Below are 13,119 nucleotides of genomic sequence, written 5' to 3'. Positions count from 1 at the left end.
GGAATCTAATGCTGACCAAGTAATGTGGCGGAAAACCAATTCGATGATAATCATGAGATAGGGGAATACGACGCCGAGTAGGACAGCGAAGAAAGCTTCATTCGGTATTATTTTTTCAGAGGCTTTGAGTGCAAAGAAATCATTTTGCTCCTATTGAAAAACCATGGCATTGAAATGAGCCTTAGACCTTGAAAAGTCGAATCAAGAGTTACGGTCTTAAGAGACAACAACCAGAATACAATATCGATCAGCTCAGAGCATCTGTCCAAACTATTATTGACGGCCATGGATCTTTACAAGGGTACAGGTCGGTGTGGCACGCACTACAGCTAAGAGGCACCAGAGAACCACGCGTCGTTGTACAGGAACTTCTTCGAGAGATGGACCCGGAAGGCTCGGATTTAAGAAAATCACACCGCCTGAGGAGAAGGATTTATCAAAACCCAGGTCCAAACTACTCAAGGTGTTGCGATGGCTATGATAAACTGAAACCATTCGGTTTTCCGATTTATGGTTGCATAGATGGTTGGAGCAGGAAGATCATGTGGTTATATGTAACGCCGCGATCCAATAACCAGCCAAACAACGTGGCAGCCTATTTTCTTGATGCTGTTGGAGAGTATTGTGGATGCCCAGTTGATCTCGTTACTGATCTGGGTACTGAAAATGGAATTATAGCGGCCATACAGTCTTTTTTTAGCGATGACCCAGATAGCCATAGATATGTGCCATCACCTCGAAACTAACTTAGACGTGATTTTATTTGACAATCTACGCGCTTAACGCCCTGAAAATACTTAATCAGATATATCGCTGTACGCACGCAGAACGTGCCGGAACATTCCTGCCACATTCTTCGCATCTACTGTAGCAGTAACGAAATATCAACTCGCTTGATATATAATCAAACACATGAAACAAAAAAAGACGTCAATTTTGAGCATAGAAACGCTTCACGATAGTGGAAATGAGTTCGTAAACGGGTAGTGGGTGGTAGACTCAATTCGCGGTTTGGTTACATCAAAAGTCACGTGACACTACACGTGAACTCTAAAACCTAAAAGGTAAATTAAGATAAATTTTAAATTTAAATAAATGTCTACGTTCTCGCCGTTGGATCATGTGAAGGTGAAATGTCTTATCAGTATCAATCAGTATATATTTTATATTGATGTTTCTCACTTATGATTATTGTGCGAAATGACCGCCAAAAATTGTGCGAACTGTCCAAAACTTGTGCTAAAAGACTTGTGCGAAAAGTCTTTTGTGCGAAATGACCGGTTACCCGATTTTCCATTTTTTTCAATGAATTACAGAAAATCGGGGCACATTCTGAAAAGTCATCCTTCAGGTGGAATTTATCCCACTGACTTTCCATATCCAATCTTTACCCGATTTTCCATTTTTTTTTTCAATAAATTCTAGAAAAACGGGGTAAATTCTGAGAATTCACGCTGCAAGTGGATAATACCCTACTTTCCCATATGCCATCTTTATCTCGATTTTCCATTTCTTTTTTCGGCGATGAATTCTACGATTAGAGCTAATCGTTAACCCCCAAAATAAAGCAATACGCAATAACTTAATTGTAATTAGGATTTTTTTGTAACGCCCGCTTTCAGTTATTATTAATTTCCATAGAAATTCAAAACTTAGGCACACCAACGTGCTCTATAATGAACTGTTCCTCTTTAATTGTAATCATTCCTTGAAGAAGTCCTAATTAGAATCGAAACGCGTCCGAAATAAACGAGCTTACAAATACAAAAAGTGTTTCTAAGTGCAGCTCGCTAGTCTTAGTTAAAACGAAAGATAGAAAAAATTACAAATTTTAAAAAAAAGTTTATGTTCTTAGTTTGTTCTCACACAAGAGGACTTGTGAGACCTGCTTCACTCTCATTTGCCAGAACAAGATTGAACTTCTGGTACCAATCAAAATTCAGAATGACTGTGACAGTTTGGAACTGATCTGTTAAGACTGTGCTTTTAAGGGGTCTACAGATGTGATTAGAACCCTGGGTCTCTGAGGATACCTGATGGTTATCGAATCCACATCAAGTAGCTCTAACTTTTAACTATAAACGTAACAAATGTCAGTTCCATTGAACTGTCTTCATAAAAACTCAACAAAGTCTAAGCTAAGTTAATAAAAAAGTGTACTTTGTTATTTTAAATAAGCAGAAGTAAATATTTTACAAACAACAAATGTTGAGCTCATAGCATGTGCGCAGTTTAAAGTATTTGAAAAATTTACAAGTGCTTATCATATGAGAAATTATGTTATTAATTATTCATAATGTATACATGAAAGATACACATTTATAGGAAATCAACCAACTGATGACAGATAAATTTGAAAGTATTGACTAAATGAAGTGTGTGCCATCAAAATTTGTCCTTCAGCTGAATTCTTACTCAGGAATGCAATTTTGTTAGTGTTCATCAATATACATAAAAGTATACAAGCTTTTTTTTATTTTTGTCAGCTACTGCATGTATCAATCAGAACAACCTACTTTGTGTAAATCTGATGGTTTCTTATGTGATCTATTGTTTCTGAGCCTAGTTTATATTATTTTGTGCATGAGTTATTACTTTTTCACTAATGATAAATGAAAAAGGCACCTAGCTATTTTCAGCCAATCAAAAGTGTAATTTTTCATGTATATCAGTATTGTGATGAATTCACCAAACCAAACAAGTAACTGAAAAGGAGTTGTAGTCTACCAAATAAAGGCCTAATACACATGTATTGCTACCAAGTATAGATACCAATGCTTATCTGAATCATTATGAAGAGAATCTAGAAGACTGCCAAGCTTGAAGGAAGTCATAAAATGTTAAGGTCTGAATAATTCTGGCCATAACTTGGAAAACATACGCTAATCACATTTCAGTTAACATTAAAGTACTAGGCTCCTATTCATATTTTAATAAACGCAAAACCACTTTGTTACTGTGTTTCAATGGATTATTCCCCAAAGTTTGGAATCAATCACAATAGATACTTAGCACCATGTTAACAACAAACCGCAGTTTCGGGTTAGGTGTTAGATGTTTGTGACTTCGATTGGTTTAGCTATGTAAACATGAAAATATAATTTCATTTAAATAGGCTGTCAAATTGAATTTCCAGACAACAGCAGCGTTTGATTTTCTAATGGAAACAAAAAAGTCCTATTTTCACTACTGGCTGAAAATGGTTTATTCTATTCATATTCAATGACATGTAATGCCATGGGTGGCAGGGTATTCTGCAGTTTAACCAAAATTTTATATTAGCATGTACTAAAAAGACTGGTTAAGTAATTTTCTCACTGAGCATGTGGTATAAACAGAAATTCAGGATAAAAAATGTTCCGGTAAATGACTTATGTGAAATGTGACTGCACAGAGAGTCAATAATGACTCCTAAGTTTCAATGTGGCGCAACCTGCACTAAAGGTCCAGACCATGAAATGTTGGCCTGTGAGAGCACAACTCCACACTGTAATCCGCACTTAGAAGGCAAGCCAACTGTAGGAAAGCCGTCGTGTGAAATCTAAGCAACAAAGATGAATGAAAAACTAGATAAAAAAACGATCTTCAACAGCATGTTACAGCCACCATTGCAAAATGGTCACTTTCAGAAGCTTTGAAGCTTACGTAACTTAGCTGAGCATAGACTGGAAGCCATCTTCAATGATAGTAAACCATGTGACAAGTGCTCTGTTCACTGTGACAAGTCCAGCGAGGAATAAGCATCTTGGATCATGACATAGCATGGTTTACACTTTGTGTAAACCACACAAAAACAGTTACAGGATAAACCAATAATTGCATAAAAACTTAGGCAAATGCAAGCACAAAAAACAAGGTTTATTTCTAACAGAAAGCCCATGTGAACACAATTATGCGTTTAGTTTCATTCTGATATTGACATTGGTTTAACAGTCTCTTCTCTCTACATTCTGCTGATTCATTTGCAATTTTTTGTCTTTGATACTTAGATTGCCAGCCTCTTTCTTCTTGATTCAGGAGATTCATTTGCATGTTTCTTTTCCCTGTTCAGACGCTGCTGGGCAAGCCTCTTTTCCCTTGATTCCTCACTTTCATTTACCCTTCTTCATTTCTCATATTCACGTCTAGCAATCAATCGATTTTCTTTTTCTTCTGGCATTTCAGTTAAAGACTTTTGCTTCCTTTTCCTATGTTGTGTTTGGTTTCTTTTATTTCTGAAAGGCAAATGTTCAATTTTTGGACTCTTGTGAACATTTTGCAAATCAGGTTCATTATCTCTGACAAAGACACCTTTAATTTCAAAAGGAACAACCCCTATTTGTAAGCAGGAAATTTTCAAATATGATACACGGTTTTCAATTCCTTCAATGGTAAGCATAGTACATTTCTCAAATGAGTAGGGCATCCCATGCAAATCCCTGGAATGAGCATCAAAAATTTTAGAGCTTTGTTCTGAATTCTTAATCACTGCACCAGTGTTAATTCCAATCGTCAACAAACAACAATTGTAGTTAAGTTGACAATTTGAAACCACTTCTGTCAGAGAATTTTGAAGAGACATGTACAGTATTGTGCAAAAGTAATGCAAACACCTGTCGACGAAATTCGACGAAATTCCTAGCTTTTCGACGAATTCTTGACCGAAACGAAACTTCGACGACATTTCTGCGAATTTTCGAGGCATGTATTGTTTTGAACGGCTCGAACTTTCGGCGACATATTCCTTGATGGCGTTAATGCGACTCGAAATTTCGAGCGAAAATTCGTTCTATGCGGGGAATATTCGGGGCTATAATTCGTTGCAATGGTTCATTCTTTCAAAAAGATTTTGCTGAATTTGTGGTTTGGTACTGCGCTATGTAAAACTCCCATGGAATTTCCCGCTTGACCTATGTTGTTTGCAACCATGGCAACACTAGGTGTATCAATTGTGTCGATGCGTTTGGGATCATTTACGTACTCTACTTTTGGTAGTCATCGTGGCCAAAGTTTCAAATTATTCTACAAAAAAATAAAAAAGCCCCTCCACAAGCAAGGCCTCCACCTAGCTGAAATACCGAAAGAGTTGAAACGCGACGGGTTACTAGGTTTTACTACGTGCATCATTTGAAAGTTGCGTCTCACCAGTTTCGTGGTAAATTTACCTCGATCGGGAAGACCTCAAAAGCTGTCTATGGAAGCGAACAGTGTATGTAGAAACTGTGCAAAATAAGCATTGGCAAAAGATGCAGGAATTTACGCAAAAATAGGGCAACGTGACCTAAATAATAGTTGTTTCAGCCGTCATTTACTAATATTCAGTATTTTGTTGCGAAATGTAAAGTATTTCACACTTTTATTAGCGTCTGATTGTGTAGGATCAAAACGAACTAAGAACGCTTAAATGCTAAAATACTGCACGCGCTCTGAAGCTTGCGTTTTATATATATATATTAATTTTCCTCTACATCATTAGGCTGATTTAGCAACAGGACGGGAACGTCAGATGACGACGGGAGAGCGAGCGGAATAGTCTGGATTCTGTTCTAATTTGACCATATTTGGGTATTTGCACTGCGCGCGCCGTCGTCAAGTGAGGTTCCCGTTGTCTTGCTGAATCAGCCTATTTGCCTGCCTTATAAGCAATGGAAAATAAGCATTGTAGAAAATCATTTGTGAAAACCAAAACATCACATCATTCCACATTTTGTGTTGTTCAACAACTTGTTTCAATACTGGCAAGTAAAATACATTTAAATAGAACATCACAAACATTAAACTCCAAAAATGATTATTAGAACGTGATAAGATATCCTTGGTTTTCACGAAATTGTCATGAGAGCCAATACTTGACAGGTATTGCTCAATCGAGATTCCCATACTTATTTGTTTGGTTTTGAGATATGCCTCCGTGAATTCTCAACAGTGCAAGGAGAAAGCAATCTTTAACTGTTAAAGAAAATAAAACAATTGTGCTAGGACGCCACCTTATGCTTTTGTCATGGCTTGTGGGTAAAATGTTGTCATTGGAGTCGCAAGTCGATCAATGAAGAATGTAAATAAAGCAAGACTGCAAATGAAGCGTAACAATAACGCATCCTTTGGTCGAAAGTCGCTTTGTTATTTACGTAGCAAGTTGTTCTTCCACGTTTAGGCTATAACAAAGATGCGATCACACAGCGTTAACTAAGGAACGAGAGAACTTCAAGGAAAGTTATGTGAGAGGCCAATGATCTGGTTCGCAATGATCATGCGAACAGCACGTTTTTCTGAGATCAGTTGAAGGTTGCTCAAACCGGAATAATATTAATCAAATTTTCCGTTGCCTCCGGCAAAAACTGCCGCCAGAGTTTCTTAACCAGTCCCATTGAACTACTGATCCATCGATCCATTTATCTACTGATCCATTCATTAGCGATCAAGCCCTGGCTGTCATAGATGCTGCAACGTTAGTTGTAATGTTTCAAGCCCACACTGCAGATATTTTCATTCCAAAATGGAAAGCGCACTCCGGTCGCTCGATACGATGTGATTGGCCATTGTATATGTATCACATTACGTCAGAGGAATGACTTAACAAGCATACCTTTTCTAAAGGATTCATGCAAGGTAGTGCAACAACGAAATGGCTTGTCTTCTGCGTGGAAAATTATTTTATTCATATGGGTCAAATTTCCTTAACAGCCATACCTTCACAAAAATGACCTCAAGGTTTAGCTCACAAAATTTACCGAGATGGCGAAGGTCCTTTCTTCCTCCCAAAAAGATCTTACGAGTGGTAATAATAGCAGGAGGAACTGCCGCCACAGCGTGTGGAGGAATTTTCTATTGGAGCTCAGGTACGATTGATTCAAATAAAATGCTATAAGTATGAGAACAATCACTGTAATATTTTTTAGCTTTGATTTATGTTATTGTTATATTCATTAAGTCGGACAGAGAAGAAACATCATTAGTGATCGATGTTATGAATGTTGTAAATAAATGCAAAAAATCTAATAGATTTAATTTTTTTGGTGGATCGCCACTTTTTACTGATTTAGTATCCGATGTTGAGACAGTTAATTATTTCTCGATTGGCTCATCGAGTTCAGATGCTTGTTAATAATTTGTTGGTTCTTTTCGATCTCACGTGATGTCTACTATGATCATATATCAACCCTTTCTGTGGCGGAAGTGAATCTTTTAGGGATGAGCGGTTTTTATTTTTTCAGAGGCTTTGAGTACAAAGAAATAATTTTGCTCCTATTGAAAAACCATGGCATTGAAATGAGCCTAAGAACCTTGAAAAGACGAATCAAGAGTTACGGTCTTAGGAGACAACAACCAGAATACAATATCGATCAGGTCAGAGCATCTTTCCCAACTATTATTGACGTCCATGGATCTTTTCAAGGGTACAGGTCGGTGTGGCACACACTACAGCTAAGAGGCACCAGATAACCGCGCATCGTTGTAAAGGAACTTCTTCGAGAGATAGACCCGGAAGGCTCTGAATTAAGAAAAGCGGATGTATTGTGGATGCCCAGTTGATTTCGTTACTGATCTGGGTACTGAAAATGGAATTATTGCGGCCATACAGTCTTTTTTTAGCGATGACCCAGATAGCCATAGATATGTGCTATCACCTCGAAACTAACTAAGACGTGATTTTATTTGACAATCTACGCGCTTAACACCCTGAAAATACTTAATCAGATATATCGCTGTACGCACGCAGAACGTGCCGGAACATTCCTGCCACATTCTTCGCATCTACTGTAGCAGTAACGAAATATCAACTCGCTTGATATACAATCAAACACATGAAACAAAAAAGACGTCAATTTTGAGCATAGAAACGCTTCACGATAGTGGAAATGAGTTCGTAAACGGGTAGTGGGTGGTAGACTCAATGTCCTAACTTTCGCGGTTTGTTTACATCAAAAGTCACGTGACACTACACGTGAACTTTAAAGCCTAAAAGGTGATTTAAGTGTGTTGTGTATCAAGCAATTCACTACCTAGTTAGCAATTATTAGTTTTATCAAAAGGTCTTTTTACTATTTATGATAACATTTTGCTATTCTTCTTACTTGTCTGTCTGTTTGTTTTTTTGTTTATCGCCAATAGGAGCTGATACAACCCCTAAGGATAATAACTCAGGCTACCAAGCAGTAGAATATGCTGGGACTGGAAGCATGATAGGATTCTGGACTAAAATAAAGGATATGGTACGATGTTAACGTCTATCTGAAGCTATCTTTCAAATTTTTGTGAGCTGTGCTTGCATTGTATAGAGCAAATATCACAATATTTTTTTCATTGTATCGTCAATATTAAAAGATGTTAAAATTTCAATTAAGAGAAATAACAGATATTGCAGCTGTATTTTGTAATTGAAATGATACAACTTGTTTTTCAGTGTTTGAAAGGGAAAGAGAGGAGAGAGATTGAGGAAAGTTGGCGCTGTTCTTTGGAGATGAGATTGAAAGAGAATATCATAGGACAAGAAGGAGCCATTCTCACAGTTGCTGCAGGTATGATTTTCTATGCGACAAAATCAGTTTGGAAGACTACAGTTTGGCAATTTTGGAAGTTATATTCTACTGAATCTGTTTTTCATTTGTTTACAGCAATTCGTACAAGAGAAAATGGTTGGTATGATAAGGAACATCCCCTTGTGTTTCTCTTTCTTGGATCTTCAGGGATTGGTAAATTTCAGTGCTTTTTTGGAACATATTTAGTTTACACATATGAATTTAGTCACAAAACATATGCGATCTGATATGGCATTATTAATGACAGTGACGTTTCATTATTCTCTCTGATCGTTCCTTCCTGTAGGAAAAACAGAGCTTGCCAAACAAGTGGCTCGTTATCTTCATAAAGACAACAAGAAGGTAGTGCAGGATTTTTTTTCAATTGTATTTGGTTATCACTTTGTTTAAAAGTTGCTTTCTCTCTCCCAGTGTTTGGTAAGACTGGACATGTCTGAATACCAAGAAAAGCATGAGGTAAGAGTTGATTTGGATGAAAAACTCAAAGAACGTTCTTAGAAAAAGGAAACTTTCCTTTGACATAGACAACTAAGGTAAGAGGTTTATACGGGTAGCCAAGAGGGGAAGGGAGGGGGAGATGGTGGCGCAGAATTCTCCTCCTTAAAAAAGTTCAAGATTCCCCAGAGACTCTCAATTCCCATTGGCTCGTTGTGGTATTTTCCTTTGTTCCTATTGGCTGTTGTGCGGTTTTACACTCAAACAAATAGCGCTTAAACTGGAACTTAAACATCTTTCTTTCAAGGTTGCGAAAATGATCGGTGCACCACCAGGTTACCTTGGACACGATCAAGGCGGACAATTGACAAAGGAACTCATAAAGTGTCCAAACGCTGTGGTGTTATTTGACGAGGTAAGAAATAAACGATCCTCAATTTTCTTAGACGTTTTTTTTTTTGTGACTAAAATCACTAGGCTCATCTCATTTTTTAATGTCTTTTTAGGTGGAGAAGGCCCACCCAGACGTTTTAACAGTCATGCTCCAATTGTTTGACGAGGTAGCATCTATACTTAAATTTGAGTGAAGATTGTTTTTTTTCTTCAATTTGAGTCATACTAGGTTTGAAAATTTTTCATTTTGTTGTTTTATTTCTTTTTAAGTTTTGATGAAAAAAAAAAACCTCTGTTTTTGATTCAGGGTCGTTTGACGGACGGACAAGGGAAGACAATTGTATGCAAAGACGCCATTTTTGTGATGACGTCAAACCTTGCCAGTGAAGAAATAGCAAATCACGCATTGGAGCTGAGAAAAGAAGCAAAACTAGCTGCTGAGCAAAGACAAGAAAGTGAGTTTTGTTGTGGAGGCTTAAATTTTGCTGATGTTGGACGACGAAATGCGGGATAAGTTTAGAAAGATGTGCAACATTTCATAACACAAATTCTTACCTCGTTCAAGTTACTAGTGAAATAATACGCAGCCTGACTGGAATAAAAATGTAGAAGGGAGGGGAATGAGGAAAAAAGTAACACAAACACACTAAACCAAAGTTGGTCTTAGGAAGAAAAGTTTGTTCTTTTTTTTCCAATGTGGATGTGTTCTCGTGTTATATGGGAAGGAGTTCACTGTTTTTCTTTTCAGGTGATGAAGTAAGTGAAAAGGTTACTATATCGCGAAAGTTTGAAGAAAGAGTGGTCCAACCTATTCTGAAGGTAAACATCCCTTTAGCGATAAATTACAGCAAACCTGGGTTTATAAAATTGAGAAAAATGAGTGATGTCTTGAGAATTTGTGAGAGTTCTTTTTTGTTAAAGCTAAAGAGTAATTATCATAAAATGTTCCCAAAAGCTTTTTGTTTCTCTTCGTATCAACAGAGTCACTTCGGACGAGACGAGTTCCTGGGTCGCATCAATGAGTTTGTGTACTTCCTGCCATTTTCACACCCAGAGCGTTTAAGCTTAGTGACAAAAGAGCTGGATTACTGGTCAAAAATGGTCTGTAATGTGCTCTCCTGTAACATTTTGTAAATGATCTTGAGCAGTTGTTAAAGAAGTAATCTAAGTCCTTGCCCAATTTCTTCTTTGTTTGAATACAGGCGTTGAATCGACACGATATCCACATGACTTGGGATAAAGAAGTCTTGAATGTACTGGCTGATGGCTACGACGTACATTACGGTGCGAGGTCAATCAAACACGAAGTAAGATCGATTATGTGTTTACAACTTTACCTTATGGTGTAATTTTACCCTCCCCTCCTCCACTAAAATACTCACACCTCTTGTTTTCGACGGCTTTTTGTCAGGTTTTTTCTCTTCTCCCTACTGAAGCGTTTTGATACAATTCAATGCCAAACATATGAGAAATTGAAAGTAACATGAAACTTTGTCATATAAGCAATGAAATGGAGGGGGAAATAATCACCGTTGAGAGGAGAATATGTTGCTGGCAAATAGTGGAAATGCTGGTAACACAGTCTGAAATTAAACGAAATGCTGTGGCTGTTGGCAAGTGCAGAAAGTCTTTCTTCGTAGTGTGGTAACATATTCGTAGTTGGAGGACTCTCACCTAAATATTTGCTATTATTTGAATTATTCTCATGCAAAAATTATTGGTTGTGATGCAGGTTGAAAGAAGAGTTGTCAATCAACTTGCTGATGCGCATGAGCAAGAGTTGATAAGTCGCGGATGCACCCTAAACTTAACAGTGAGCTACCCCAAAGATAAAACTGGACAGAACTCAGAGGAAGTAGCTCCTACCATCAAACTGCAGCTCATTAAGGAAGGAAAAAAGAAAGTTGACATTGATGTTGGAAACCATTTCATTTCTGAAGATAAACTGTTCATTGAAGAAGAGGAAGTGAGCAACTAACGACTCAGGAACGGAAATGAATTTGAAGACACTTGGTCTTGAGGATTTTGAGTCTTAAGTGGCAAAGACATCATTCTCATCTTTTCTAATCTTGTTTTATTGGTGCTGGTTCTTTTTCTTCTTGTATAGCCACCCAGATGTAAAAACCAACAATAATATGAATAACTATCACAGTTACTCCTGCTGCACCCATTGCACCATTTGGATAACCCAGCAAATCTGAAAAATACAGGAAAGTAGGAGTGATATCACTAAAGTAGCTTTCTACCATGAGTTAAAATAACATGTATTGTAATGGTTACAAGAAGTGTAACCTATTCTACTACGCAGGTTCTACAAAACTGGATGAGAAAGACTATCAGCCTGGATAAAAAGTTAAAATTTCTCTTACTATAATTTTTTAAGCTAATATAAGGGACTGTATTTTTTCTGTTTATTTTTAACCCTCTACACCCTAACATCAGTATGCATATTCTCCATACTGTTCTCTATACATCCCTAAGGTGCAGTCAAGAAGGATTTATTTAACATTCAAGAGCTTCCTTAGTTGGTGATCATTTCCTCTATTCTTAAGACCTGCATGTGTGATTCAGGTGTGATATTAGATGATCATCACTCTTAGGGGTGTAAGGATTAATTATCATTGAGAGGATATCAATACTGACACCCAAGGCAGAGCTTGGTGATATTTCTGTATGCTTCAACACCACATGACAATACTTTACAATAACAATGCACTATTGGGCTGACAATTGGTGATAATAAAGAAAAATATCAAATAGGAGATTATTGTTTAGTGGAAAAACAAATTCCTAGGACAAAAACTGCAAGAAATATATTGGGAAAAATGCGAAATTTGGGAAAATTACTATTGAAATCTTGGGAGTGGAAGGGAAAATTAAGGAAAACTTCTTTAGATTTTGTACCAAAAATAATGTGGTTACCTTCAAAGAAGATTTTCTTGGAAAGGAAAATGCAGGAGATTGGTAACAAAATCATGGCTAAGGTAAACTTCAAAAGAGTTATAAGAACTGACTTCTCACGAGGCCTGTAAATCAATCAATCAATCAATCAGTCAGTAAGCCACTCAATCAATCAATTGATCCATATGTAAGTTAGTCTGTTGGCCAATTCTTGCTTGGTCCATTGATGTCCGATCATCAATCAACCAGTCAGTCACCCAATCAGCAAGTCAGTAAGTCAATCAATCACTGAATCAGTCAATCATTGAATTAATCAATCAGTCATTCATTCATAGCACCATGCAATCAGTCAGACACCTAGGAAATCAAAAAATTAATCAATCAACTGATCAGAAAATAAGTCATTTAAACAATCACGAATTAGGTCAGTCAGTCAATCAGCCTGACAATTATTAATGGTAAGTCTTAATGCAAAGCCTTTCGTCGATAAACTCTAAAAAAGCCCCGTTCCCTCTTCCAAAAATTATGACTCATGAATCTCATTTCTAAGGCAAAGGAAAAATCACATTGTGTAGAGGTACAGTCAACTCGTGTATTTATCTGATACAACGACAAAGCCCCGTTCCACCACTCTCTAGCACTTTGACAAATACAAGACCGATGAAACTCACCCATAGGGTTGTCCTTGACTATCAGATGCATTCATTGTTTTTAGGAATTTCGTTTAAATTTATCGATAAGTTACTAGATCTGTGCAGCGGTCACGAAATATCAAACTCCTTAAAAGAACCCTCGATCTACGTGCACTACCGTTACTATCCGCCATTTTCGTTTTCAGCTGATAAAAGATGAGGTGCACTGGGACCAGTTA

General features: G+C 37.2%; 2 protein-coding genes across 7 annotated transcripts; one reads left to right on the top strand and one right to left on the bottom strand.

The window, feature by feature from the left end:
• Nucleotides 1-16: 16 nt before the first annotated feature.
• On the top strand, nucleotides 17-12,107 carry LOC149034930 (mitochondrial disaggregase-like). Of its 6 annotated transcripts, none has more exons than XM_089192847.1 (13): nucleotides 17-463; nucleotides 8,092-8,192; nucleotides 8,384-8,498; nucleotides 8,595-8,672; nucleotides 8,806-8,861; nucleotides 8,931-8,975; nucleotides 9,262-9,369; nucleotides 9,461-9,514; nucleotides 9,655-9,802; nucleotides 10,096-10,166; nucleotides 10,329-10,448; nucleotides 10,550-10,654; nucleotides 11,080-12,107. In XM_089192847.1, the coding sequence occupies exons 2-13, from the start codon at nucleotides 8,160-8,162 to the stop codon at nucleotides 11,323-11,325; spliced, it is 1,179 nt and encodes a 392-aa protein (XP_089048973.1). In that variant the 5' UTR covers nucleotides 17-463; nucleotides 8,092-8,159; the 3' UTR covers nucleotides 11,326-12,107. The 6 variants fall into 6 exon arrangements, with proteins under 6 accessions (XP_089048973.1, XP_089048969.1, XP_089048970.1 ...); XM_089192843.1 differs by having other exon boundaries at nucleotides 23-657; XM_089192844.1 differs by having other exon boundaries at nucleotides 23-657; nucleotides 9,262-9,371; nucleotides 9,466-9,514.
• LOC149034929 (vacuolar ATPase assembly integral membrane protein vma21-like) lies at nucleotides 11,407-13,095 on the bottom strand. The gene is made up of 3 exons (XM_089192866.1): nucleotides 12,920-13,095; nucleotides 12,270-12,373; nucleotides 11,407-11,544 (listed from the first exon to the last, which is right to left on the bottom strand). Exons 1-3 carry the CDS (start codon nucleotides 12,952-12,954, stop codon nucleotides 11,411-11,413), a joined length of 273 nt encoding a protein of 90 aa, XP_089048992.1. The 5' UTR covers nucleotides 12,955-13,095; the 3' UTR covers nucleotides 11,407-11,410.
• Nucleotides 13,096-13,119: the final 24 nt, after the last annotated feature.

The sequence above is a fragment of the Pocillopora damicornis genome, chromosome 13 (assembly GCF_964200805.1).
Source record: "Pocillopora damicornis chromosome 13, jaPocDami1.2, whole genome shotgun sequence".
NCBI lineage: Eukaryota > Metazoa > Cnidaria > Anthozoa > Scleractinia > Pocilloporidae > Pocillopora > Pocillopora damicornis.
This window is presented reverse-complemented; position numbering and strand designations above follow the sequence as displayed.

Coding starts and splice junctions, on each gene's coding strand:
- LOC149034929 (XM_089192866.1), bottom strand. CDS start 12,954: ATGAATGCATCTGATAGTCAAGGACAACCCTATGG. Junction 12,374..12,919: donor AGTCAAGGACAACCCTATGG/GTGAGTTTCATC, acceptor ATTGATTTACAG/GCCTCGTGAGAAGTCAGTTC. Junction 11,545..12,269: donor CAAGAAAATCTTCTTTGAAG/GTAACCACATTA, acceptor TGTATTTTTCAG/ATTTGCTGGGTTATCCAAAT.
- LOC149034930 (XM_089192843.1), top strand. CDS start 381: ATGGACCCGGAAGGCTCGGATTTAAGAAAATCACACCGCCTGAGGAGA. Junction 658..8,091: donor TGATCTCGTTACTGATCTGG/GTACTGAAAATG, acceptor TATCGCCAATAG/GAGCTGATACAACCCCTAAG. Junction 8,862..8,930: donor TTCATAAAGACAACAAGAAG/GTAGTGCAGGAT, acceptor TCTCTCTCCCAG/TGTTTGGTAAGACTGGACAT.